General features: G+C 48.6%; 1 protein-coding gene and 1 pseudogene across 2 annotated transcripts in view; one reads left to right on the top strand and one right to left on the bottom strand.

Moving 5' to 3' along the window:
- Positions 1–497: 497 nt before the first annotated feature.
- LOC105726750 (glyceraldehyde-3-phosphate dehydrogenase-like) lies at positions 498–1552 on the bottom strand (annotated as a pseudogene).
- Positions 1553–10958: 9406 nt separating this feature from the next.
- The window catches only part of DUSP29 (dual specificity phosphatase 29), a 38888-nt gene continuing 22517 nt past the window's right edge, over positions 10959–27329 (top strand). The window contains exon 1 of one of the 2 annotated variants that reach the window (XM_012466299.2): positions 10959–11127. Coding sequence is in view for 1 of the 2 variants with exons in the window: in XM_064374343.1 (XP_064230413.1) it covers positions 12577–12584 (8 nt within the window). In the remaining variant the exon portion in view is untranslated. Of the gene's footprint in view, positions 11128–12559; positions 12585–27329 lie in introns of those variants that run through there. The other variant, XM_064374343.1, reaches the window with a different exon arrangement.

The raw sequence follows: 27329 nt of genomic DNA, 5'->3' as shown, positions 1-27329 counted from the left end.
GACCTTGTCCACAGACCCTTACGTAGTGAGTTGCTTTGCTAACCTAACCCACCCCCATCCTGTTGGAAAAGCTATAGCAGCAGGATTAGAAAGCCTTTATTAAAACAACAATGGTTATGTGCTAGGGCCTGGGTTAAGCACTGTGTATTATTTCATTTATTCTTGAACATACAAACCTCTCAAAGTCAAAATCATCAGAAAATGCATCATCAAAACCTATCCAGAATCTGATTTACTTCTCCCAACCTCTGCCGCTACCACCCTTGACCAAGGCAACCAGCATCTCTTGCCTGGACATCCAGAATAACCTCCTCACTAGCGTCCCAGCCTCTACTTTTTTTGTTGTTGGCTGAGCACAGGGGACTTTATTGATGGTACACGACAAGGTGGGGGTCCCTAGGCCCCTCCCTCTTCAAGGGGTCTGCATGGAAACTGTGAGGAGGAACAATTCAGTGTGGTGAGGGACTCAGTGTGGCAGGGACTCCCCAGCAGTGAGGGCCTCTCTTCCTCTTGTGCTCTCACTGGGGCTGGTGGTCCAGGGGTCTTACTCCTTGGAGGCCATGTGGGACATGAGGTCCACCACCCTGTTGCTGTAGCCAAATTCATTGTCATACCAGGAAATGAGCTTGATGAAGAGGTCGTTGAGGGCAATGCCAACCCCAGCATCGAAGGTGGAAGAATGGGTGTTGCTGTTGAAGTCAGAGGACACCACCTGGTATTCAGTGTAGTCCAGGATGCCCTTGAGGGGGCCCTCTGACGCCTGCCTCACCACCTTCTTGATGTCATCATATTTGGCAGGTTTTTCCAGACAGCAGGTCAGGTCCACCACTGACACGTTGGCAGTGGGGACATGGAAGGCCATGCCAGTGAGCTTTCCGTTCAGCTCAGGGATGACCTTGCCCATGGCCTTGGCAGCGCCAGTAGAGGCAGGGATGATGTTCTGGAGAGCCCCACGGCCATCACGCCACAGTTTCCCGGAGGGGCCATCCACGGTCTTCTGGGTGGCAGTGATGGCGTGGACGGTGGTCATGAGTCCTTCCACGATACCAAAGTTGTCATGGATGACCTTGGCCAGGGGCGCTAAGCAACTGGTGGTGCAGGAGGTATTGCTGATGATCTTGAGGCTGTTGTCATACTTCTCATGGTTCATGCCCATCACGAACATGGGGGCATCAGCAGAGGGGGCAGAGATGATGACCCTTTTGGCTCCCCCCTGCAAGTGAGCCCCAGCCTTCTCCATGGTGGTGAAGACGCCAGTGGACTCTACCACGTACTCAGTGCCAGCATCACCCCACTTGATTTTGGAGGGATCTCACTCCTGGAAGATGGTGATGGGATTTCCATTGATGACAAGCTTCCCGTTCTCAGCCTTGACAGTGCCATGGAATTTGCCATGGGTGGAATCATACTGGAACATGTAGACCATGTAGTTGAGGTCAATGAGGGGATCATTGATGGTGACAATATCCACTTTACCAGAGTTAAAAGCAGCCCTGGTGACCAGGCGCCCAATACGACCAAATCCATTGACTCCGACCTTCACCTTCCCCATGGTGTCTCAGGGATGTGGCTGGCTATGAGAGGCAAGAGACAGCTATCTGTGGAACAGGAGGAGCAGAGAGCGCCCCAGCCTCTACTTTTGTTTACTGTATTCCATTCTCTACAAACCAAAGTGTTCTTTTTCAAATGCAAATCAGTTTGTGTAAGCATCACTCCCTAGAACAAATTCCAAACTCTTTTTGTTTTTGAGATGGAGTTTCCCTCTTGTTGCCCAGGTTGGAGTGCAATGGCACAATCTTAGCTCACTGCAACCTCCACCTCCCGAGTTCAAGTGATTCTCCTGCTTCAGCCTCCAGAGTAGCTAGGATTACAGGCATGTGCCACCACACCCAGCTAATGTTGTATTTTTAGTAGAGATGGGGTGTTGCCATGTTGGTCAGGCTGGTCTCGAACTCCTGACCTCAGGTTATCCACCAGCCTCAGCTTCCCAAAGTGCTGGGATTACAGGTGCATGCCACCATGCCCAGCCCAATTCCAAACTCTTTACCTTGGCCTACAGGGCCCTATGGGATCTTGGCCCTCATCTGCTAACACTCACTCCCTCTCTCACCCTATTCCAGCTGCATTGGCCTTTGAATGCATAAGGGCACAGTCCAGTTGTTGTAACAGAGACTCCAGAATACAGTGGCTTAAACAGACAGCCACTTTTTTCTCCCTCATGTCACTGTACAGAGGTAGGTGGGCAGTCTAGACAGGCAAGGTGACTCAGCTCCACAAGGTCATGCAGGGACCCAGCTTCCTTCCACCTTGTTGCTCTGCTATCCCTGAGAATATTGTCTTTATCTGCTGGATTGAAGCTGGGTCACAGCCACATCTGTATGGCTACATCCCATGGCTTTCCACTGATGCTACTTCCTGGGTGCTGCAGCATTCTGTTTATTCCTGTAACTCTGTCCACATTCTATATGTAGTCCCTTCGTCAAAATTTTATTATTTAAACTAACTCTGGTGAATTGTTCCTTGCTGGTTCCTGACCAGTACAGATCCTCTGCACAATGTATCAAAGTCAACTCCTTCCTAAAACTGAGCTCAGTCCAGCCTATATATTATCATCTTTTTTGCCTCCAAGATAGAGCCCTGAAATTTAACTGGGGTTGGCTCAAGGCACCTGTCAATGACTAAACTATCGTGGGTTGGTTGGGTGTGGTGACTCACACCTGTAATCCCAGCACAGTGGGAGGCTGAGTAGGAGGATTGCTTGAGGCCAGGAGTTCAAGACCAGCTTGGGCCACAAAGTGAGACCGTGTCTCTACAAAAAATTAAAAACAACAACAACAACAAAACTTAGCCAGGCGTGGTGGTGCACGTCAGTAGTCCCAGTTACTTGGGAGGAGGCTGAGACGGGAGGATCACTTCAGCCCAGGATTTCAAGGTTGCCATGAGCTATGATTACTCCACAGCACTTTAGCCTGGGCAACAGAACAAGACCCTGTCTCTAGAAAACCGAACAAATGAAAAAACCAAAAGATCATGGATTGGCATATGTCTATCTTTGAACAAAAGATCCATGGCAGTTTGGAATAATATCACTCAAGTATTTGTTGAGTGCCCACTGGGTTCATGGATGACCAGCACGTTATCATAGGACACTCCCATCCAGTGCCAAACTGGCCACTTCTGAGCAGTCTTTACGGAGTCTCCTGGCTCTTATGGGCAGCCCTTCCCCGTGCGCACCCCAAGCACAGCACGCATCCCTGAGCCACCAGCATGTGCTCGGGAGTCCATTTCCCCACCAGACAGTGAGGTAACCCCGGACAGGTCCTGAGTTCCTGCCTCCCTGACCTGCTGGCTGCTTCTAGAACAGGGCCTGGACACAGAGTTGGGCCTCACCTGGGTAAACTGCTAAATCCATGGGGAAATTTCAGCCCCCATTGGTTTGTTAATTTAATCCTCTTTAGGGGTATCTTAGTCCAATCAGAGCTAAGACAATGCATCAGAGTTGAGGGAGAGTGAGAAAAAGCACAGCAGTGACTGGCACGGATTGGTTGCTTAGGACAAGCCAAGAGCTTTATATGCATTATCTTATTTGATCCTCACCATAAAGCTAGAGATGGAGCCTGTTCCTGTTCCTGTTATTATTCCTAACTTAGAGATAGATGAGCTTGGAGAAGTTAAGGAATTTGTACAAGCTTAGAGGTAAGTGGCAGAGGCAGGATTTGAACCCAATTCCTTATGTTTGAAAAGGCATATCCTTCACTCCTCTCCTCTCCTGCCTCCCCCATGCAAGCAATCACCCTGTCAAGCCTCATCAGCGTCACTTTGATGCGCTAACAGGCCGTGAAGAGGAAACAGCCATCTATCTGTAAAATAAACAAGTCTTGGCATGTAGACAGAGATGCTAATAGAGACACAATCGACCAATTTGCTGAGATCACTGACAGGCTTGGGCAAGGCATTCATCCCTTGGGAAAGGCAGAATTTGGGGAGGACCTCTACCCACAGCCCCTGCTGTGGGTCCTAAGTGCTTCGGAGCTCCCCAGCAGAAGACTGACAGCGGCTTTCCCAGTGTTTCAACAGCCAGGGAGAGAAATAGAGGTATCGATTTCAGAGAAACATCCTGGTTCCTTATGCCTTTTCACCAAACACAATGTCCTCACATAGCTTAGCAATCAGAGTCAAAAGTGACAGCTCCACAGCAGACGTGACCAGGCCAGCCACCAGCAATCTCCTTCGAGAGCCACTGAAACCTCCAAAGGCACCTACACCTAGACTTTAGGAATTGTGATCAACCCAGGCAGGGCAGGAGGGAAGGTGTGTGATCATGTGAGGAAACTTGTCCTCTTGGTGGGAGGAAGGTAGGTCAGGCCCGGGCTGGAGGACAAATGGAAGGCCCCACCCCATATTTCCATCACCACACTGACTTGTCCCATTCTCAGTGATCTAGACCTGGGCTGTCCGGCATAGGGGCCGCTAGCACTTTGGGGCTACTGAGCACTTGAAAGATGGCTGGTCCAAATTGAAATGTGCTATAGATAAAATGCTCACAGATTTCAAAGGCACAGTGTGAAATAAAAAAATGATGTCAAATATCTAATTTTTCATATTGATTACATGTTGAAATAATATGTGGGCATATTTCGTGAAATGTATTATTAAAATTAATTTCACCTGTTTAATTTTAGGTGTTTGTTTTAGGGGGAGATAGTCTCACTATGTTGCCCAGACTCAAACTCTGGGCTCGAGTGATCCTTCCCCCTCAGCCCCCGAAATAGTTGGGATTATAGGCATGTGCCACTATGCCTGGCTCTTTTTATTTTTTTATTTTATTTTATTTTTTCTGAGATTGAGTCTCACTCTGGCATCCAGGCTGGAGTGCAATGGCATGATCTCGGTTCACTGCAACCTCCACCTCACAGGTTCAAGTGATTCTCCTGCCACAGCCTCCTGAGTAGCTGGGATTACAGGTGTACGCCACCATGCCCAGCTAATTTTTGTGGGGTTTTTTTGTTTTGTTTTGTTTTTAGTAGAGATGGGTTTTACCACGTTGGTCAGGCTAGTCTCGAATTCCTGATCTCGTGATTCCCCCCACCTCGGCCTCCCTAAGTGCTGGGATTACAGGTGTGAGCCACCGCACCTAGCCACTCTTTTTACTCTTGAATGTGCCTACTAAAAAATTTAAAATTGTATACACAGCTTGCATTATATTTCTATTGGACAGTGCTGCTCTAAAGGATCAAAAATAAAATGAATGACTCATTGAATTCAAAGTGAAAAAAAGTATGAACATAGTCTTTATCGGAACCAAATTAGGCCAGGCACGGTGGCTCATGCCTGTAATTGCAGCACTTTGGGAGGCAGAGGCAGGTGGATTGCCTGAGCTCAGGAGTTTGAGACCAGCTTGGGCAACATGGTGAAACCCCGTCTCTACATAAAAATGAAAAAAAAATTAGGCGTGGTGGTGCACAGATGTAGTCCCAGTTACTTGGGAGGCTGAGGTGGGAGAATTACTTGAGCCCAGGTGATGGAGGTTGCAGTGAGCCAAGATTATGCCACTGCACTCCAGCCTGGGTAACAGAGCAAGACTGTCTAAAAAAATAAAAAATTAAATGAAAACAATAAAAACCTAAAATTATTTTCATATAATTTTTAAGCGTTCTTTTCTTCTAAGATATTCAATGTTTCTATTAAAAATAAAAAGAAATATAATTATTGACTATCAAAGTTTTAAAATAAAATGATCTAAATGAACCTGAAAATCTTAACTCATTTTTTTTTAAAATTCTGTTAAATGTCATAAAATTTTGTTATAGGCTGGGTGTAGTAGCTCATGCCTGTAATCCCAGCACTTTGGGAGGCCGAGGGGGGAGGATTGCTTGAGCCCAGGAGTTCAAGACCAGCCTGAGCAACATAGGGAGACATCATCTGTACAAAAAATTTTAAAATTAGGTGGGTGTGGTCCCAGCTACTTGGGAGGCTGAGGTGGGGGGATCAACTGAGCCAGGGAGGTCGTGGCTGCAGTGAGTTATGATTACAACACTGCACTCCAGCCTGGGTGATAGAATGAGACCCTATCTCAACAAATATAAATAAATAAATAAATAAAACATTATAAAAATGAAACTATTTACAAGTCTAGTAGCCAATATAAAGATTGTTATCATAGCTGGGTTTGGTGGCTCATGCCTGTAATCCCAGCACTTTGGGAGGCTGAGCCGGGCGGATCACCTGAGGTCGGGAGTTCAAGACCAGCCAGACCAACATGGAGAAACCACATCTCTACTAAAAATACAAAATTAGCCAGGTGTGGTGGTACATGCCTGTAACCCCAGCTACTCGGGAGGCTGAGGCAGGAGAATCACTTGAACCCAGGAGGTGGAGGTTTCGATTAGCTGAGATCTTGCCATTGCACTCCAGCCTGGGCAACAAGAGTGAAACTCAGTCTCAAAAAGCCGGGCACAGTGGCACATGCCTGTAGTCCCAGCTATTCGGGAGGCTGAGGCTGGAGGATCTCTTGAGTCCAGGAGTTCTGGGCTGTAGTGCGCTATGCTGATCAGTTGTCTGCACTAAGTTTGGCATCAATATGGTAACCTCCCAGGAGCGGGGGACCACCAGGTTGCCTAAGGAGGGGTGAACCAGCCCAGGTTGGAAACGGAGCAGGCCAAAACTCCCATGCTGATCAGTAGTGGGATTGTGCCTGTGAATAGCCACTGCACTCCAGCCTGGGCAACATAGCAAGACCCCGTCTCTTTAAAAAACAAAAAAAAAGAATTGTCATTAGGCATTACAGTCATTACATCTAGTCCTACATATGGGGGCTTTAAAGAACACTATGGGGCTGGACGCAGTGGCTCATGCCTGTAATCCCAACACTTTGGGAGGCTGAGGTGGGTGAATCACCTGAGGTCAGGAGTTCGAAACCAGCTTGACTAATATGGTGAAACCCCGTCTCTACTAAAAATACAAAAAATTAGCTGGGCCTGGTGGCAGGCGCCTGTAATCTCAGCTATTTGGGAGGCTGAGGCAGGAGAATCACTTGAATCTGGGAGGCAGAGGTTGCAGTGAGCTGAGCCAAGATTGTGCCATTGCACTCAGCCTGGGCAACAGGAGTGAAATTCCATCTCAAAAACAAAACAAAACAAAACAAAAACTTTGTGAACTGTGTAATATACCAAAATATTTCTCATCTATTATGCAACTGTCAGAATACCATGCTAATTCTGGAGCGCCCCCAGAACTGTGAAGTGAAACACAGACACCACGATGCTCAGTGCTACCACGTCCTTTATACTATCTGAATCGACGAACTTGATAAGTAGAATAAGCTCTCTTTCTTGGCTGGGAAGCCCTTCCACAGTCCAAATTCTCCTAGTACTCCAAAGCAGTGTCCACCTTCAAGGTTAGTGGCAGCACAGCCCACCAACCTTCATGCAATTCAGATTTAGTTACCTTTAGTTTTGAGGATACAGAGCAAGAGAAAGGGAAAAGCATTCTCTGTGGCCTGTGGATGGTTTTAGTTACAAAAGTGGGTAAAGTCTTCTCCTTTTTTTTTTTTTTTTTTTTGAGACAGAGTCTCTCTCTGTCTCCCAGGCTGGAGTGCAATGGCTCAATCTTGGCTCACTGCAACCTCCGCCTCCCGGGTTCAAGTGACTCTCCTGGCTCAGCCTCCTGAGTAGCTGAGATTACAGGCTCCTGGCACCGTGCCTAGCTAATTTTTATATTTTTTAGTAGAGACAGGGTTTCTCCATGCTGGCCAGGCTGGTCTCAAACTCCTGACCTCAGGTAATCCACCCACCTCGGCCTCCCAAAGTGCTAGGATTACAGGTATGAGCCACCACACCAGGCTAGGTATTCTTATTTTAAATGTATATACAACAAAATCAACTCTTCTTGATAAGCAGTTTTATTGGCAAATGCATATAGTTCTATAATCACCATCATGAGCAAGATTACAGAACAGTTCCAGCAAAGCAGGATTTTTTTTTCTTTTTTTCTTTCTTTTGTAGGGACAAGGCTTGCTACATTTACCAGCATTGGGTATTGTCAGTTCCCTGTTTGTTTGTTTGTTTGTTTTTAGCCACTCTCATAGGTATGTAGCAGTATCTCAGTGTGTTTGTGTTTGTAACCTGTGGGCCCTCTTAAAAAAACACAAGGACAGGGTCTCTTATGTCCAGGGTCTAATGATGGTTCTATTTAGAAGAGTTAAAAAGTTCCCCTTTTGACCTGGCTTGGTGGCTCATGCCTATAATCCCAGCACTTTGGGAGGCCAAGGTGGGTGGATCACTTGAGGTCAGGGTTTGAGACCAGCCTGGCCAACATGGTGAAACTCTACCTCTACTAAAAATACAAAAATTAGCCGGTCATGATGGCACACACCAGTAATCCCAGCTACTTGGGAGGCCAAGGTGGGAGGATGGCTTGAATCCAGGAGGTCAGAGACTGCAGTGAGCTGAGATGGCGCCACTATACTTACTACACTGTGGCCTGGGTGACCAAGACTCTGTCTCAAAAAAAAAAAAAATTCCCCTCTTGAATAGGTGTCTTCTCCAGGACAATGCCTGGGTGGGCTTGTTGAATGAGAATGGGGGGCACCCTAGGCTTAGCCTGCCTGAGAGACTGAGACTAAGAGGGAGCTGGAGCTGAGTTGCTCTGCATGGCAATAGGAGGACTCTCTAGCCTGTTGAGGCACTCAGCTCTAGACAAGAGGCGAGAGATGACAACTGAAGAAAAAGGAAGGCTGTGACAATCGCACGTACAGAGAGGAGCCTCCTGAACACGGCAGTACACAGAAAGGCCTTGGAGATGGAGCCCAGCCAACAGTTTTCAAAGAATGGGGAGGTTGAACATTGAATGTGGAGTTGTCTGCTTCTCTGTGCTGCAGTCCCTCCACCCCACACAAAGCCTTGGGCGAGTGATGGAGGAATAATAGAAGATGGTGGTGTCAAGCTTGGAATGAAGTTGCAGGAGTGAGAGGTCAGAGGTGCCCGCGAGGGTGGAGAGGCCACAGTAGAATTGACTTTGGAGAAATAAGAGCCATCCTACTATTCCTTTCCCAGGGGGAAAACAGTCCTCTGAGATGTTGGAGAGGGCGTTGGACTTCCTGCAGCACATGGGCCTCCGTTTCTCTTGCTTTGCTTGTTTTTTTTAATATGAAGGAAGAGAGAGGTGCAGACTTACAGCTATTGGATCTGGCCTCTGGGTGGGTAGGGAGGCCTCTCCCCTGGGCTCCAGCTGGACTCAACCTCCATGCATATTCAGGTATCCACAGGGCACTAGGAGCCTCTGGTTCTCTATCCTTGTCACCCTGTTTTTGGCCTATTTTGATTAGTGAAGGATTGGAGGAGGGGTCATCAGTCTTCTGGTCAATCACATTTAGGTTCTACCCTACTGGAGGTGATAATCCAACAACCCACCAAATTCTCCTCTTGACTTTGTGTAAATTAAGTCATTGAACGTTTCCTGGATGGTGTGAAATATTCTCTCTCTCAATCATCTAGCTTGCTCAGATGTCTTTAGATATTTGATTTTTGCCCCTGGCTGAACCTACATCTTCAGAGCTCCCTCTTGCTTCCTCAGCCCTTGACTGGGGCTGGGGCTGACGCCTAGGCTCCCAGCTAAGAAGAAACCCTTCTCTCTCTTTGTCAATTCCAGCATCTCTGACTCCCATAGTTCTTGGGGTAAGTGCAGAAGGGTCTTTCGACCTTGCTGTTTTGACTCCAGTACTTGACAGCAGAGATATTTGGACTCTGACATTCTCACTTCATTGTACACTCAGATTCCGTGTGTTTGCCTTGGGAATTTTCTTCACACCAAGAAATCAATAAGAGCTAAGTCACTTAGTAGTTTTGCAATGAAGAGTACTAGTAGAAATAATCACTAGAAATAAAACTGGCAGTAGTTAATGTAGCAAATTGTGAGGAAGATCTTTGGTTTGCTGAATAAAGTTGCAGAGGACAATATAACGACCCCAAGGCAAGAGGATTGTGTTAAGTGAGGGATGTGGGAGCCTGGTGCCTCCTTCCCTACTTCTCCCAGTCCTTCACACACTAAAGCATGCCCCAAAGAGGGTGACAAGGATGGATATGAATGGAGAACCACATCATTCATTATAAGGACCTGTAGCAAGCCCTGGAAAGATTTTACTAGAAAATTAGAGGAGACTGGGTAGGATTTTGCCCGTCTCTATTAAAAAGGGGTGGCTACATTGGCAGGGCTTGGTGGGGGGATCCAAGGGCAAAGAATACTAGGGCCATTGAGGAGGGAGGTTGACAGAAGAGAGGGCCAAGAAGAGAGACCTTGGGATGACTGTTAATGATGGGTAACCTTAAATTTTTTTTTTTTTTTTTTTTTTTTGAGGCAGGATCTTGCTTTGTCACCCAGGCTGGAGTGCAGTGGGACAAACTTGGCTCACTACAGACTGTTAAATATTCTAATACCACTCCACTCTTGATCTCATTTAGTCCTTGTAGCAACATAAGAGGAGGATATTATGATCATTATCCTGACTGAAGCCCAGCATGGTTGCGTGCGTGCTAGGGTCTCACTGGAAGCCACACAGCACAAACCCTCCCCAAGCTTAGAGTCTTTCTCAGAGTTTCATGGATCACCCTGTGTGATGTGGCATCCATTCCATTGGGCTCTCAGAAATGGCTCCACAAAGTCTCGGAAAAGGCTGGAACGGAGAGCTCTTCCCATGCTGGGCACCCTGGCCCTCCCATGGGCTCTGTGCCAGTGGGCAAACCTCCCGTGTTCTAGCTGTTCTGGAACAGGGCTCAGGGCAGGGCCTGTAGACACCTGGTCTCATCCATCCTGGGAAAACAAAGCTGGAAAATTCCTGTCTGTCCCTGCCCTGGCGGCCACATGTCCTGCCTCTGTGGCTGGGCTGGGGACAAGCATATGGGCTCCAGGTACAGGGCTGCCTAAGTCAAGGGTTTCAGGTCGCACTGGTGAATCATTTTGCAAGCAGATGTCATAGGTCTCCTCATAGACTGGACAGCACACAAGGTCAGCGTCAGCAGATCTGACCCTAAAAATAGGCCCTCTGTTGCCAGTCGGGGTGGTTGGGTGTGCAGCCGCCACATGCCCCACGGACCAGCACCTCCTGAGCCAGCCAGGCCCTGGCACACCCAGGTAAGGCCCTTGGGTGGGGAGGCCGGCACCCCTTGGGTTCAGCCACATATTCTTTGGGGGCCTGGGTGTGGGGATTAGAAGCCCCTTTTCCACCCTGTTCCTGGAGCTGTGGGGAACAGCTGACATCCTTCTAGTGTGAAAACCTTCTTGCTGTCCTTTTTCTAGAGATGCCATGGAATTTTCTCCATGTCCCCTCTCCAAATCTGAACTTCCAGTTCAATGACCATTTCTAAAGGATAATGGGATGGATTAAAGCTCATCAGGCCCTCACGAAGCATTGGATGCATTGCATCATATTTCCCATTCTGAGGAGGTTCCACATTTGTCCATTTAGCCAGTAAAGAGGCAGGAGGGAGAGAGGCCCTGGAGTGGTTTGGGTCCTGTGTAGGGCAGCACCAACGACAAGAAAGTACTTAAAGCTCCAGGGATGAGAATTCTCCCTGTGTCCTGGGTAACTCGAAAGCATCATTTGGACAGAGTGACTGGTTTGGAAGTATTTCCTAGTCCTGGTGGGAGGATGGGGCTGCGGATGACACTGCCGTGGTAGAGACGCGGGGGCTCGATCATGAAGGATCAGAGCCACCGGACCAACAGTGTGGGCGGCACCGTGTCAGGGCAGGAAGCGGACGGGCCTGCGTCTCAGACCAGGTCTCTCCCATTAGACCCTGGTGCCCTTGTGCTGTGGCCCCAGGGGTCCCTTCATGGGCCTGGAATCCAAGAACTGTTGGGCCTGGAATCCAAGAACTGTTGGGCCTGGGGGCTCGGATTGTTCAGGAAAGTGGAAAATGCTCCAGGGAGCATGAGGAGAGGGCCATGAGGAACTCGTCTGGAGAGGTTGCCACACTCACGGCTGCCAGCACCTGGGGTCCCTGGCACTGGGTGTTTCTTCTGCTGCCCCCATCTGTAGCTTGTGGTCCCTCCTTGTTCTTGCATGAGAGAATCGTTTGGTCCCACCGACAAATCCAAGGACCATTAACAACGCTTGAAAGACTTCCGAGCTGAGTTCTTAACAAGGAAGGAGTGTTGGGCATGGAGGCTGCGGTGGACGTAGGGTGGGTCTGAGGAGAGTTAGTGGGAGTGAAAGGGGAAAGGTTCCCTTGTCCCCCTGGAAGTGCATGTGATGGGGGTGTGGCTCGCTTCTCCAGTGCCCAGCTGCTCAAACCTCTAGGGGAGCATACAGGCTGTGGGACTCCAACACCACGGCAGTGTTAGGGGTGAATGTTTACAGCTGAAGCTCCAGTGGGTGTGTGTTATGGGGTGCTTTTTTAGTTTGCCCTCTATAGGCGGCTTGTGTTAACCAGCTCAGTTAGATCCCCTTCCTTAGCACAAGACAGAGGGATTTCTGTATCCTGGGGTTTCTTGCCTTGGTGTACTGGAAGAATCGGATCACACATGGGCTTGGAGAATGAGTGCAAGGTTTTACATATGAGCAGAAGTAGATCTCAGCAGATGTGGAGGTAAGAATGGAGATGGTTTTCCCGTGCAGTTGGGCCACTCAGTGGCTGACTCTTCTCCGAGCGCTCTGGTCAAACTCTGAGTCGTTCTGTTGCTGGTCGATGGCCAGTGGCCTGCCGCTGCCTGTTGGGTGTGATCTTCTGCTGGTGTGCTCTTGACAACACGCCGCTGGTGTCTTCTATGTGTTCCTCAGGACATCCAGCCTCTTGTGTGTCTCAGGGATTTATAGGCACAAGATGAGGGCGTGGCGGGTCAGGGTGGGCTTGGGAAATGCAACATTTGGGTGCAGAGGCAGGAGTGCTGGTCCTCACCTAGGTCTGTGGGGGTGGAGCCCTAGCCAGGGACCTGCCTTTCTCTACGCAGCACTCCCCCGCCCCGCTCCGGTATCAGGAGCTCACTTGGCTCTGAAGGATCTTCATGGGCAAAAGCAGATCCGTGCTGAGGGTGAGGAGACGGGCAGTGGTCCTCCACCATCAGACAAGCTGGAGCCCCTACTGGGGACATTTCAGTAGTGGCCGAACCTGGTCCTGGGTTGGGTGGGAACCTGGGTTGGGTGGGAACCTGGTCCTGTCTGCGGGCGGCACTTCCATGGCTGTTGTCAACCCCACAGCAGATGAGGGGCTGAAGGGAGGCTGAGGGGAGGCCCTGAGGCCAGGGGCTGGGCTGTGAGCATTTTCCAGCAGCCCCAGGGAGGCCCAGGTGAGTCCACCGGGGCAGGGGTAAGCAGCCTTGAGGACAGGTGGTGCTTTCTGTGCTATGTGCCTGGCACTGTTCCAAGAGCTTTCCTGACAAGTAGGAATCATTTGTTCCTCATAACTGCGACAGCTCTATGAGGCATGGACAGCACAGCCCCCTTTCACATCCGACACAGAGACACAGATACTAAGTGTTCTGCCCAAGGTCATGCAGCCTAGCCAGGGGCAGAGGCTGGAGCCCAGTGCGCCTCAGAGTTTGGGGTGCGGCTGCTTTGCCCTGGTGTCCCTCAGCAGGTTAGGGGCTGGGTGGCATCTCACCTTCTCCTGCTCTTCTCAGTCCCTAAATTCCAACCAGGGTCCCTCTCCCAGGGAGGCCCGTCCTGGAAACAGCCACTCCAGCTTCCCAGGCCAGGAGTCAGCTCTACTTGTCCTCTTCAGCCTGACTTCAAAGCAGATGATGTTTTCATTTCCTCTTCTGGTGGTCATCCATGTTTCTGGGACCACCCCTTCCACAGTAACGAGGGGTCAGACCTCCTAGCAGCCTGGCCCAGAGACCAGAGACAGACTAGCTGGGGAGAGTCCTCTCTCCTACTCTCTGGCATGTCACGCGGGAGGCGATGGGCCCTGTCACCCACAGGACAATGCTCAGGCTCACGAGTGCCCATCTTCTCCGTCACAGCCTCCCTACCGAGACCTGTGCCCCGGCCAACTGCTCTACCCACTGTTTCCTATTCTTGGCAGGGAACGTAACTCCCAGGACAGCTGGGAATTCCCCACCCACCCTCCCGGCTGCCTCTTTGTCTCTGCTCCCTGAAACCCTCTTTGAGTCCGTGTGGATGTGCCAAGGGCTTAGATGATATCATTTAATTCATCCACCAAGGAGGTGAATGTCATCTCCATTTGACAGATGAGGAAGCTGAAGCCCAGGTAGTGAGACTCCAAGGCCCGTGAGAGCTGCTTGCTGCAACTTCCCATGACTGTGCTCCACTCTGGGGAGGGATGCATGCAGAAGTGAAAGGCCCAGGCATGCCCTCAGGAGCTTTGTGACCAAGAATGTAGTGAAGTATCTATTGCGGTGGGTTGGGATGTGGAGCTGTTGGGTTGAGTCCCATTTACACCCCTTACTAGCTTGGTGTGTTGTTTCTTAACCTCCCCGGCCCTCATTTTCTCATCTGTAAAGTGGAGACAGTTATTCCTATCTAGAAGTTTATTTTTTAATTTAATTTTATTTTATTTTATTTGAGACAGAGCCTTGCTCTGTCGCCAAGGCTGGAGTGCAGTGGCGTGATCTTGGCTCACTGCAACCTCCACCTCCCGGGTTCAAGCAATTCTCCTGCCTCAGCCTCCCGAGTAGCTGCACTACAGGTGCTCGCCACCATGCCCGGCTAATTTTTTTGTATTTTTAATAGAGACAGGTTTCACCATGTTAGCCAGGATGGTCTTGATCTCCTGATCTCATGATCTGCCTGCCTGGGGCCTCCCAAAGTCCAAAGTGCTGGGATTAAAGGCATGAGCCACTGAGCCTGGCCTCTTTTATTTTCCTGAGATGGAGTCTCGCTCTGTCACCCAGGCTGGAGTGCAATGGCGTGATCTTGGCTCACTGCAACCTCCACCTCCCAGATTCAAGTGATTCTCCTGCCTCAGCCTCCTGAGTAGCTGGAATTACAGGCACATGCCACCACCACCGGCTAATTTTGTATTTTTATTGGAGGTGGGTTTTCACCATGTTGGTCAAGCTGATCTCAAACTCCTGATCTTGTGATCTGCCCACCTTGACCTCCCAAAGTGTTGGGATTACAGGCATGAGCCACTGTGCCTGGCCTCTTTTTTCTTTTTTCTTTTTTTTTTGAGACACGGTCTCACTGTTACCCAGTCTGGAGTGCAGCAGCACGATCTTGGCTCACTGCAACCTCTGCCTCCTGGGTTCAACTGATTCTCATACCTCAGCCTCCCTAGTAGCTGAGATTACAGGCATGCACCACTATGCCTGGCTCATTTTTTTTTTTTTGTATTTTTAGTAGAGACAGGGTTTCACCACGTTGGTCAGGCTGGTCTTGAACTCCGACCCCAAATGATCTGCCTGCCTCGGCCTCCCACAGTGCTGGGATTACAGGCATGAACCATCATGCCTGGCCACTATCTAGAAGATATTGAGAGTAGATAATCACTGGGCACACAATAAAAGTAACATAATCATTTCCCGGGGTCCAGCCAAGGCCTTGATTTCTCTGCGAGCTTTTGTAGGTGGCAGATTTAAGAGGTGGTGGCCATGGCTGGGCGAGGTGGTTCATGCTTGTAATCCCAGCACTTTGGGAGGCCAAGGCAGGTGGATTGCTTGAGCTCAGGAGTTTGAGGTCAGCCTGGGAAACATGGAGAAAACCTGTCTCTACTAAAAATACAAAATTAGCCTGGTGTGGTGGCTCATGTCTGTAATCCCAGCTACTCGGGAGCTGAGGCAGGAGGATCACTTGAACCCGGGAGGTGAAGATTGTGGTGAGCTAAGATCTCACCATTGCACTCCAGCCTGGGCAACTAGAGCGAAATTCCATCTCAAAAAAAAAAAAAAAAAAAAAGAGGTGGTAGCCCTAGCCCCTCACCTTCCCAAGGCCCAGAGCGTCCCCTGTGTAGCATCTGAGACGGGACTAGTGATGAATAACTGGCCTGGACAGGAAGTGGTGGAGCGGCAGGACCATGGTGAGGACTGCACCTCCTGAGTCTTGTCCATCCCTGAACAAGGAAGGCTTGTTCTGAGGTGAGGCCAGTGGGAAATGGTTCCTGTGAACTGCCTGTGGTGTTTCCACACGTCTTCAGAGGGAGTGAGGGCTCAGCTGCTTCAGATTCAGGAACCACAGTGAGCCTGGTCAAACGTCACAGTCCTGGTCTCCCATGCCAGAGCTCCCTCTCCCCCGGCCGCCCGGGGAAAGTCCATCCCGGCGGGCTCCCTTGTCTGAGAAGGAAGCTGAGTGTGGCCTCCAGCCTCCTCAGGGTTTCCAGGAGGCCTGCCTCTGCCAAACCAAGACTGGGGAAATCAATTAGAAGTTCATAAATTACCACCCCAAGCGCTTTGAAACCATTTGAAGAGTTAATCAAACAAGTTCATGACATCAACACCATCAGAGAAGGAATATTAAATTACTTTTAAAATGAAGGCTCTTCTGTATAATACAAGGATTTTATATTAATTCACATAATTGCCTCCTGTTAACATACTTGCCAGAATCCAAAAGAAAAACAAATATCTGTTAAACTTGGAATATGTCTGATACATTAGGAATTAAATTACAGGCAACAAAAAATTCCTGGGTTTTTACATCCAAGTTTTCATTAAAAAGAAAAGTCCACATCTTTTATTTCCTAGTTGGGATCATTTTTGTAGATCCAAAATGCATAAAGACAAGCACTGACTTGTAGTAAGTTAAAAATATGTACATATTCAAGATGAAATTTGGGTGGGAAAAAATATGAACATATTTACATATGGACGCTGCTGCCAATTTCCACCCCTCCCCACATACCCCAGCGGTAGGTATTACTCTCCTAATAGAGTAGTTTACCCAACCACAATAACGTTTTTACTCTCCCCTTTCTTTCCTAGCCAAACTTGGGTGGTGCCATGGAAGAAACGTGGTACACAGACCAGCTTTCCCCATGAGCGCCATGCTTTAGAAACATGAAAATGCAGTGGGTGTACACACAGGCACAGATACAGAATGCCTTTGAAGGGAGAGGAGGATTTTTCATATTTAGAAGGCTCTCACTCTGTCATCCAGGCTGGAGTGCAGTGGCACGATCACAGCTCACTGCCGCCTCAAACTCCTGGGCTCAAGCGATCCTCCTGCCTCAGCCTGTCAAGTAGCTGGGACTGCAGATGGATGCACCTCCACGGTCAGCTATTTTTTCTTTATCTTTTTGTAGTGATGGAGTTCTCATTATGTCACCCAGGCTGGTCTTGAGCTCCTGAACTCAAGCAATCCTCCCGCCTCACCCTCCCAAAACACTGCGATTACAGGCCTGAGTCACTGAACCCAGCCTTTACTATATTTTAAAATGCCAAGGTGGTAACTTTTCAGTTATATGTATATAGCTTTTAAAACTTTTCTTGTAGAAGGCTGGGTGCGGTGACTTATGCCTATAATCCCAGCACATTGGGAAGCTCAGGTGGGTGGATCATTTGAGGTCAGGAGTTCAAGACCAGCCTGGCCAACATGGTGAAACCCCGTCTCTACTAAAAATACAAAAATTAGCTGGGTGTGGTGGTGAGCATCTGTAATCCCAGCTACTCTGGAGGCTGAGGCGGGAGAATCGCTTGAACCTGGGAGGCAGAGGTTGCAGTGAGCGGAGATTGCACCACTGCATTCCAGCCTGGGTGACAGAGTAAGACTCTGTTTCAAAATAAAATGAAATATAAAATAAAATAAAGTATTTTCTTATAGAGACAGGGTCTCACAACGTTGCCCAGGCTAGTCTCGAACTCTCAGGAGAAGAGATTTTTTTTTTTTTTTTTTTACACTATAAATTGTTCTACTCAGCTAAAAACCTATAGAAGGCAGAACCCACCCTGGCCTGGCCCAACCCACCCCTGCCTGGTCCCCTCCCATGCCGGCCTGGCCCAGACTGACCCTACACAGGGACATACACAGTAAAGCTTTGGAGTCAGGGCCAGGCCTAACTTCTGAGGGGAAGTCAAGGAGGAAACGATACCACTCCCCATCCCTTCTTGTGACCCCCCAGAGCACCCTGACATCAGCTGAGTTAGACTACGACCAAGCTAAGTAGAGTCAATGACACTGGCTCTGACACTGGGGTGGGGAGGGAGGCTGCCCTCTTCATCTGAAGTCAGAGGGGAAGGAAGATTCCCCCCTACTCCAAGGTGGATTTACCCCAAGCTTCAGACCCCTGTACTCGCACCAGCCTCTTCCAAGGTCCTATACCTATTTGGTTTTCTTTTACTTAAAGAAATTGAGGTTGGGCGCAGTGGCTCACTAATCCCAGAACTTTGGGAGGCCGAGGCAGGTGGATCGCTTAAGGTCAGAAATCTGAGACCAGCCTGGCCAACACGATGAAACTCCATTTCTACTAAAAATACAGAAATTAGCCAGGTGTGGTGGTGCAGGCCTGCAGTCCCGTCTACTTGGGAGAGGCTGAGGCAGGAGAACTGCTTGAACCCAGGAGGCAGAGGTTGCAGTGAGCCAAGATTGTACCACCGTACTCCAGCCTGGGCAACAGAGTGAGACTGTCTCAAAAAAAAAAAAAGAAAAGAAATTGAATAAGCTTCAAGATCCATAAAACCTAGATTCCTCCTGCTTTCTCAGGAGGCACGGGGGGCTACGACCACCTTCTGACAACATGGAGGCCTGGCTGAGGAGGACACAGAGCTACATTCAGGGAGCTCCCACTTGGCAGGAGGCATTTGGTACCACCAGAGAGGTGTAAGGAGCAGGGTCAGACCTTGTCCCGAGAGCCACCTCCCTGCCTTGGCCCGTGGGTTTCGGGCGAGTGTCTACTACGTGCAGAACACTTCTAAAATAGAACTTTCACGGAATTTTGGTTTTTTCCCTCCATATGCTCAAGTAAAACATGTCTAGCACAGAAAATTTAGAAAAGATGGTTACTTTAAAAAAAGTAAACAAAAATCACATATAATTTCATCACCCTAAAACGAGCATGTAGCCAGTGTTAATATTTTGGGGAAATGTATTTTTGTATAAGAACAGGATGGTTCTGTATTTGCTGCTTCACAAACTTCTGCTCTCTCTCTCTCTCTCTGCCGGCACCAGCCTCTTTCTCTTTGATTTCTTGGAGCTACTGAGAACACGGCTGTTGTGTGTAATAATTCTTTTGAAGGGTTAGGGTCCCAATGAGAGGGCTGCCACGGCTGTGGGGCACTGCCAAGTTGAAGGTTAGGAACCCGAGTTCTCAGTAATCCAGTGGCTGTTCCTCCCTCAGAAACCCCTCACTTGGTGGTCTCCGGCTCCAAGAGCTCCTTTCCTCAGCCCCGCTGCAGGGCCCTCTCATACTCCTTCTAGAATGTTCCGGGAAACTCAAAAGTCTCTTGCTTTATTGTACAGAACAATTTAGTTCTCTTTGTTTTATTCCACCTCTTTCCAGGCCATGCTGCAGAGCTCATCTTTTTCCCATCAAAGAGATCCTCAAATAGGCCAGGTGCAGTGGCTCACACCTGTAAGCCCAGTGCTTCAGGAGGCTAAAATGGGAGGATCATTTGAAGCCAGAAGTTGGAGACCAGCCTGGGCACCATAGCAAGACAGTCTCTACAAAAAAAAAAAAAATTAATAATAGTAAATTAGCTGGGTGTGGTGGTACATGCCTGCACTCCTAGCTGCTGGAGTGGCTGAGGTGAGAGGATCCCTTGAGCCCGGGAGATTGAGGGTATAATGAGCTGTGATTGAACCACTGCGCTATAGCCTGGGCAACTGAGTGAGGCCCTGTCTCTATGAAAAAAAAAATCCTTAAATAGTGTTTTTTGTTAAGGAAGAAGCCTGTATGTGGCTCTTCAAAATGATAAATGGCTGGGCATGGTGGCTTATGCCAGCACTTTGGGAGGCTGAGGTGGGTGGATCACTTGAGGTCAGAATTTAGAGAGCAGCTGGGCCAACATGGTAAAACCCTGTCTTTATTAAAAATACAAAAAGTAGCTGGGTGTGGTGCCAGGTACCTGTAATCCCATCCACTCTGGAGGCTGAGGTAGGAGAATCGCTTGAACCTGGGAGCTCCAGCCTGGGGTACACAGTGAGACTCCGTTTCAAAAAAAAAAAAAAAAGAAAATAGATAAGACTTCTTTCCTGACACATGCTCTCATTTCTAGGCATGGCTCCCTGGCCAATCCCTGCAGGCTCAAGGGTTCTACTTAGAGATTTAATTTTCCCACTGAAATGAATTATGCATCTCTCCAGGCCGCTTCTCCCATCTGCCACCTTAGCAAGCAAAAGAGTTCAGCTTGAGGTTTTTTGTTTGTTTGCTTGTTTTAAAAGCATTTTTGCCCCTCTAGCTATAGCTCCATTTTTGTCAAAGAAGGCTCTGGAGCTCAGGGAGGATGAAACATGCAGATCTGAGGGTCTTCAGTGATTGCTGGGGCCAGTGACATGCCAGGTCCCAGGAGCAAGTGAGATGGGGTGGAAATCGCAAAATAGAAGTCACAAGCAGCTTCCTTCCAAGACTGTTCTGTTTGGCCAACACAGTTTAAAAATATACACATGGTTATTATAAAATATCACTATTTATTAAAAGAATCCCAAATTAGGAAACAGAAAAAAAAGTCACCCATAGTACTGACATTTTGATGTTTTTTTCCCTAGTTTAAAAAAAGCGATAAAGGCTGGACACGGTTGCTTACGCCTATAATCCCAGCAGTTTGGAAGGCCGAGGTGAGCTGAGCTGATCACGAGATCAGGAGTTCAAGACCAGCCTGGCCAATATAATGAAACCCCATCTCCACTAAAAATACAAAAATTAGCTGGGTGTGGTGGCACGCACCTGTAGTCCCAGCTACTGGGGAGGTGGGGGCAGGAGAATCGCTTGAAGGTTGCAGTGAGCTGAGACCACGCCATTGCACTCCAGCCTGGGTGACAAAGTGAGACTCCATCTCAAAACAAAACAAAACAAAAAAACAAAAAACAACAACAAAAAACTATTTTTTGCTTGTTTGGGTTTTTTTATGCATAAAGTAAAATAATGGTGTCAAATTACAGTTTCAAATTCAGATTAAAACCTTTTCTACCTGGCCAAAGAAAACCTTTACCAAATGCAAGCCTTACAATAGAAAATTCTAAAATAAGCCAGGTGCAGTGGCTCATGTTTGTAATCCCAGCTCTTTGAGAAGCTGAGGCAGGAGGATCCCTTGAGCTCAGGAGTTCAAGATCAGTTTAGGCAACATGGTGCGATATCGTCTCTAAAAAAACTTAAAAAAAAAAATTAGCCAGGTGTGATGGTGCAACCTGTGGTCTCAGCTACTTGGGAGGCTGAGGCAAGAGGATATTGAGTCCAGGAGTTTGAGGCTGCAGTGAGCTGTGCCACTGCACTCCAGCCTGGGAGACAAAGTGAGCCCCGTCTCAAAAAAAAAAAAAAAAAGTCTGAAATAGAGTCTGAGTTAATGAGGAGTCCCTGTGCTGACAGCTCTTCAGAGGCAAGGTCACTATTTCATGGTAGGAAATGGCGCTCCAGGCCTTAGTGGTCAAGTACTGCTTGGCCTCTTGCATCTTCTGTTACCATGGTATCTTTGTCTTTTCTTTTTACCGTTTTTTTTCTTTTTTTTTTTTTTTGAGATAGAGTGTTTGCTCTTGTTACCCAGGCTGGACTGCAATGACGAGATCTCCACTCACTGTAGCCTCCGCCTTCCAGTTTCAAGCAATTCTCCTGCCTCAGCCTCCCGAGTAGTTGGGATTACAGGCATGTACCACCACTCCCACTAATGTGTTTTTAGTAGAGACAGGGTTTCTCCATATTGGTCATGCTGGTCTCGAACTCCTGACCTCAGGTGATCCACCCACCTCAGCCTCCCAAAGTGCTGGGATTACAGGCATGAGCCACCTCACCCAGCCTACATTTTAATTTTTAATTGACAAATAATAATTGTAGGTATTTATGGGATACAATGTGATGTTTTGATATATGTATACCATATCTTTCATCTTTAAATGTTTGAAAATTAGCTGTACCTTAGTTTCCTTTTAAAGCAGACCCTGAGACCAGAGTTTAGGTGCATGTTGTTTCTTTGAGAGGTGCTCCCGGGAGCACGCTGTGGCATGCAGAGCTCCCGAGAGAGAAGAAGCAGTAAAGGATGTGTGAGCAAGCAGAATCCCACTCTGGGCAACTGGAGCTCCAACACACGGGCCGGTCTCTGGGAGACTGTGCAGGACATGCTTCCAAACTGGGCCACTCAGGGTGGAGGAAGTGGGGGTGTTTATCCACCAACTCCTGCCCCTAATTGGTGATAACTTCTGGGGGATGTTAACTCTGCATACAGCAGGCCTGACCTGCACAAGGACTAGAAAATGCCCTCAAGCAGGAAAACACAGGCACCTGAGGTAGGAAGGCTTTTGTGTATAAAGAACTGTCCACTTCCGCTGCTGTCCACTTGAGCTGAGGAGGTACTTGTAACAGCGCAAGGATAGCATCTACTACAGGCGTTTACATTTAAAAATCAATGATTTCTCACAACAATCTATAGGGATCATAAAAATACCAGAAAATCTGGGCTTGCATTCCCACATGTGACAGCAAGCTGCTGCCCCCTTCAGTGGAGGCATATGCTCCCTGGTGTGCCACACTCCCCACCACTCCCTAATGTCTCCTGCCTGAGGCCAACAGTCAGGTTTTTGTTTGTTTAATTCACTTTTTAAAACCCAACCCTTCCTTCCTCTGTGTTATCTGCCTGGCACCTCCCTGAAGGAGCCTCAGTGTGTCACCTTTTAAGGAGGAGACATGCTGACGTTGCATGTAGGCCAAGTGGCCTCGGAGACAGCGTTTGATTTCCTGGGACCAGATCTTTAAATATGAAGCTGTAACAGGAACCTGGAGGCCTCTCTTGACAGCCTGCCCAACTCTCATTATGACATTTAGCCTGTGATTGATATTGTGTGTGTCATTGAGACCTTGGCAGTTAATCTCTGGGTCGAATCTATGGAAACCAAACAGAACAGATTTGTCTTCCCTTCCATGTTGGCTGTGATCTGGGAAACAGATGCTCCTGGCCTCTCTGAGAATTAGAGAGTTGGGAGCCATGCAGAGAGGGCGCACACAGGCCGCCTTCAGGATTTGGAAAGATTACAGGTCTGTGGTTTCTGGACGGCTCCACACTTTGTTCTCTTTCTCCATCAAATCTGCACACTGGAGGATAATAGATCCCAGGGCTCCCTCTGCGTGCCAAGCTCCTCAGGGCAGACCGCACCACTTCCTCTTCTGTCTGGAAATCCAGCCGAGGCTTTCAGCACAGAGATGGAGACGGGGATGGTTCCCTCCACAGTGTAAGGAAGAAGAATGGCCTCACCAACGGTGAAGTCAGCTTCAGTGATCAAAAAAGGCAGACAGAGGCTCCAGAATGGAATTGACTCCAGTGTCTTCCAAAATTCTGAAGCTCCCATTAACGGCAGGCAGAGTTCAAGAGGGCCTGAACATCACCTTTAGATGTACGGTGCCCAGTGTCTACTCACTTCGAACAAGAAGAGTGGGTGCCATGGACGAGCTGAGCTTCAGACCTTTAGACACTGTGGGCCTGAAGCTAGGAGAGCTATAATTACGTATGCTCGTAGAGGACTGAGGGGTCTAGGCTTGTTTCTGTGAGAAAGATTTCTGGTCAATCCTGGAAATAATTTCTCCCTTCCTGACTGGAAGCACAGCAGGCAGGCCCGAGTAGAATTCAGGCCTGACAGACCATCCACGGCAGGAAGGCAGCCCACTCTGCGCCTGCACTCCCCTCCCCTTCGCCGTCCTCCAAATCAGCCTGGAGGCTCAGTCCTGCCTTAGCAGCTCTTGCTGAGCCCCTAGCACAGGCCTCACAGCCCTTAATCATTCCTGCTCCCCTCAGTCATTCATTCACTCATTGAGCCACTTCCTCATTCAACCCATAGCTCTGAGCGCCTCCTATGTGCCAGACTCCAAGGCTAAAGAGAGAAGCAACACTCAGGAGCCCTGAAGCAAGATACTCTCTCCTCCCAGCCGGCAGCTGCATTCTGGGGCAAAGACTGGGCCTCCCAGCCCAATGGGACAGCAGGAGACATTCTGAATGAGAACCCTCACTACCTTTCCCTCGACTCCACAGCGGCCTGGCTCTCTAGCCACATCTCAGACAATTATTATCAAACTTTACTGAGCGTCAGACTCACCTGGGAACTCATTAAGATACAGATGCCTAGGCTCCTACCCTGGTCTAGGGTGCAGCCCGGGAACCTGTATTTTTGATCAGTGCCAGGTGACTCTGACGGAGGTGGTCTTCAGACCACACTTTGAGAGACTCCATAGGAGGGTCCCCTCTTCTGCCCATTGCCCTCCCCACACCCCACCAGAAAGTAGAAAGTTGAAGGAAGTCACAAATCCTGGCTTCCCACAATCCTGACAGACACACACAGCTAGCTAGTGATCCTTTAAATCATCTGCTACAGACTTGGGAGAATCGAATTCCCCAAAGCAGTGGTCTCAATCCTTTTCTTTCAAACTTCTATCATGGAGAATTTCAAACACACCTGAAGAGAAACAGCAACTGTCCAGGTGTGATGGCTCATGCCTGTAATCACAGCGCTTTGGGAGGCTGAGGTGGGAAGATCACTTGAGCTCAAGAGTTCGAGACCAGCCTGGCCAACATAGTGAGGCCTCATCTCTACTTTAAAAAAGGAAAAAAGAGAAACAGCTTATAACCATCATCCAGCACCATCACTCATAGCCAACCCATCTCATTCACACCTCCATCAATAGCCTGCTCCAACATTATTATATTCTTCTGATGGTATTATTTTTGAAGCAAATATTTCAGTATGTTTTTCTAAAAGATAAGGCCCGGTATAACGTAACTGTCGTCAGAATCTCTGCAAGTTGGCTGATAGATATAAATCCGAGGACCCAGAGGAGACTGAGGTTTTTCTCTGGTGAGACGACTCCTGCCATGGTGGTGTGCTCTTCTATCGGAAGGCATGTAATGTCTGATCATCTCTTCTTATTTGTACGTGGTTGGCAGTCCATGCTCAGTGTCTGGATGCAGCAGCTCATCAGGTGGTTAAAATGGTGCTTCCTTCTTTATCCATTATCTGGAATACTTCTATAGAAGAAAATTTCCCTTATCGACCCAGTAGTATATAATTTGTCTAAGAGAGGAGCAACACATGCAGATTCTTCTCCTTTATCCATCTTCAAAATAAGGAGCTGGTTCCTAAACATCTTCTGACTGTGAATAATTAAGGTTTTTGTTTTTGAGATAGGGTCTCCCTTTTTTGCCCAGGCTGGAGTGCAGTGATGTGATCATGGCTCAATATAGCTTGACCTCCTGGGCTCAAGTGGTCTTCCCACCTCAGCGTCAGCTGCCTGAGTCCTGAGTAGCTGGGACTAAGGGCATACACCACCACACACAACTAATTTTTGCATTTTTTGTAGAGATGGGTTTTGCCATGTTGCCTAGGCTGGTCTTGAACTCCTGGGCTCATGCAATCCACCCACCTCGGCCTCCCAGAGTGCTGGGGTTACAGGCGTGAGCACCGCTCCCAGCCTGTTTTCCGCACTATTATTATTAATATTATTATTATTTTGAGATGGAGTTTTCCTCTTGTCACCCAGGCTGGATGGAGTGCAGTGGTGTGATCTTGGCTCACTGCAACCTCCACCTCCTGGGTTCAAGCGATTCTTCTGTCTCAGCCTCCTGAGTAGCTGGGATTACAGGCCTACTGGCTAATTTTTTGTATTTTTAGTAGGGATGGGGTTTCACCATGCTGGGCAGGCTGGTCTCAAACTCCTGACCTCAGGTGATCCGCCCGCCTCAGCCTCCCAAAGTGCTGGGATTACAGGTGTGAGCCACCTCGACTGGCCTTCAGTACTATTATGACCTAAGTGTTTTAATCCACAGGAGTTATTTTTATTTTTCATGCTCAAGGTGTCCCATTTTGATAAGTGGGAGCTTCTTCAGGTTGTATTCTGAATCCATTTGACATGTTCTTTATGGTCTTTGAAGCCATGAACCCTTTCCTACATTCTCCACATCCCGGGCCTGCCCCTCCCCACACTGCACCTTCTATCTCCCTCCCTCTCACACTAAGACCCTGTGCTACACATATCCTCAATTTACCATCCTCTTTATCTGTAAAATGGGACTAATGATAGGGTATTAGGATAACCCTACCTCAGCATTGTTTTTTTTTTTTTTTGAGACGGAGTTTCGCTCTTGTAACCCAGGCTGGAGTGCAATGGCGCGATCTCGACTCACTGCAACCTCCGCCTCCCGGGTTCAGGCAATTCTCCTGCCTCAGCCTCCTGAGTAGCTGGGATTACAGGCACGCACCACCATGCCCAGCTAATTTTTGTATTTTTAGTAGAGACAGGGTTTCACCTTGTTGACCAGGATGGTCTCGATCTGTTGACCTCGTGATTCACCCGCCTCGGCCTCCCAAAGTGCTGGGATTATAGGCGTGAGCCACCACGTCCGGCCTCAGCATTGTTAAGATTAAATGGATTTACGATCTCAAGCACTTGGAACAGTGTCTGGCACACATTAGGTGTGATATAGGTATTTGTCAAATAAATAAATAGCATTCCCTCCCATCACTCACCTCCGTGGTTCTCAGTCTTCCCACCTTTTCCTCCTTCCCTCCAGTCTCGGAGCAGGAGCACAACTTCCCTTTCCAGGCTGTCTGACCATAGGTGCATCATTTACTCAGCTCAGGAAACAATCACTGTCCAATTCCACTGTGAATTTATTTCCTTGGGGACAATGGAGGTCCTCTCCTGCATTCCACTGGCAGAGCCTGACAAGCTCTCCAAATGCACATTTCAATCTGGAGGCATAGCTTTCTAGCTTGGTAAGTTAACGCAGTGATGGCCAGGCTCCCAGTGTGAGAGCCGTGAGCATTGCCTTCAGCTCTCCTGACAGGTTAACCCTCAAGCGGCCACATTTCCTCCCGTCTCCAGGCTTCTGAAGTCCTGCTGATGTGCGCATGGACCAAACCCAGGCCCGGACAGGTATGGCCTTGGTGATGCGCTCTTTCCACTGGCAGATAGCTCCCTGCAGATGCCGAGAGGGCCACGAGCCTGGAATGTCAGGGATCTTCTGGGCCTTCCTATTTTGAGTCCCAAATGGCCCAAACCAGTAGATTTCAGTCAGATAAAGGAAAAAGTAGGCACCAAAGGAGTAAAGTCTAAAGACAGGTGGGAAGAAACTGGCTGCTTGCAGGATTTCTTAGCCTCAGAGCCTGCCTTGGCTCACGTCCAAGGACCCCAGCTCTCCTACTCTGGAAAGATTGGTACATTGGGGAAGTGTCATTTAACTGCCATCAGGGCCTTCCTTGTTTACCTGCATGGCCTGGGAAGAGGAAGCAGGGCCATAGCAGGCTGGGAAAATGC

This window comes from Aotus nancymaae, unplaced genomic scaffold, assembly GCF_030222135.1.
Source record: "Aotus nancymaae isolate 86718 unplaced genomic scaffold, 86718_ANA_hifiasm-v0.15.2.pri h1tg000010l, whole genome shotgun sequence".
Classification (NCBI taxonomy): Eukaryota; Metazoa; Chordata; class Mammalia; order Primates; family Aotidae; genus Aotus; species Aotus nancymaae.
Note: the sequence above shows the minus strand (reverse complement) of the source record. Positions and strands in the feature narration are given on the sequence as shown.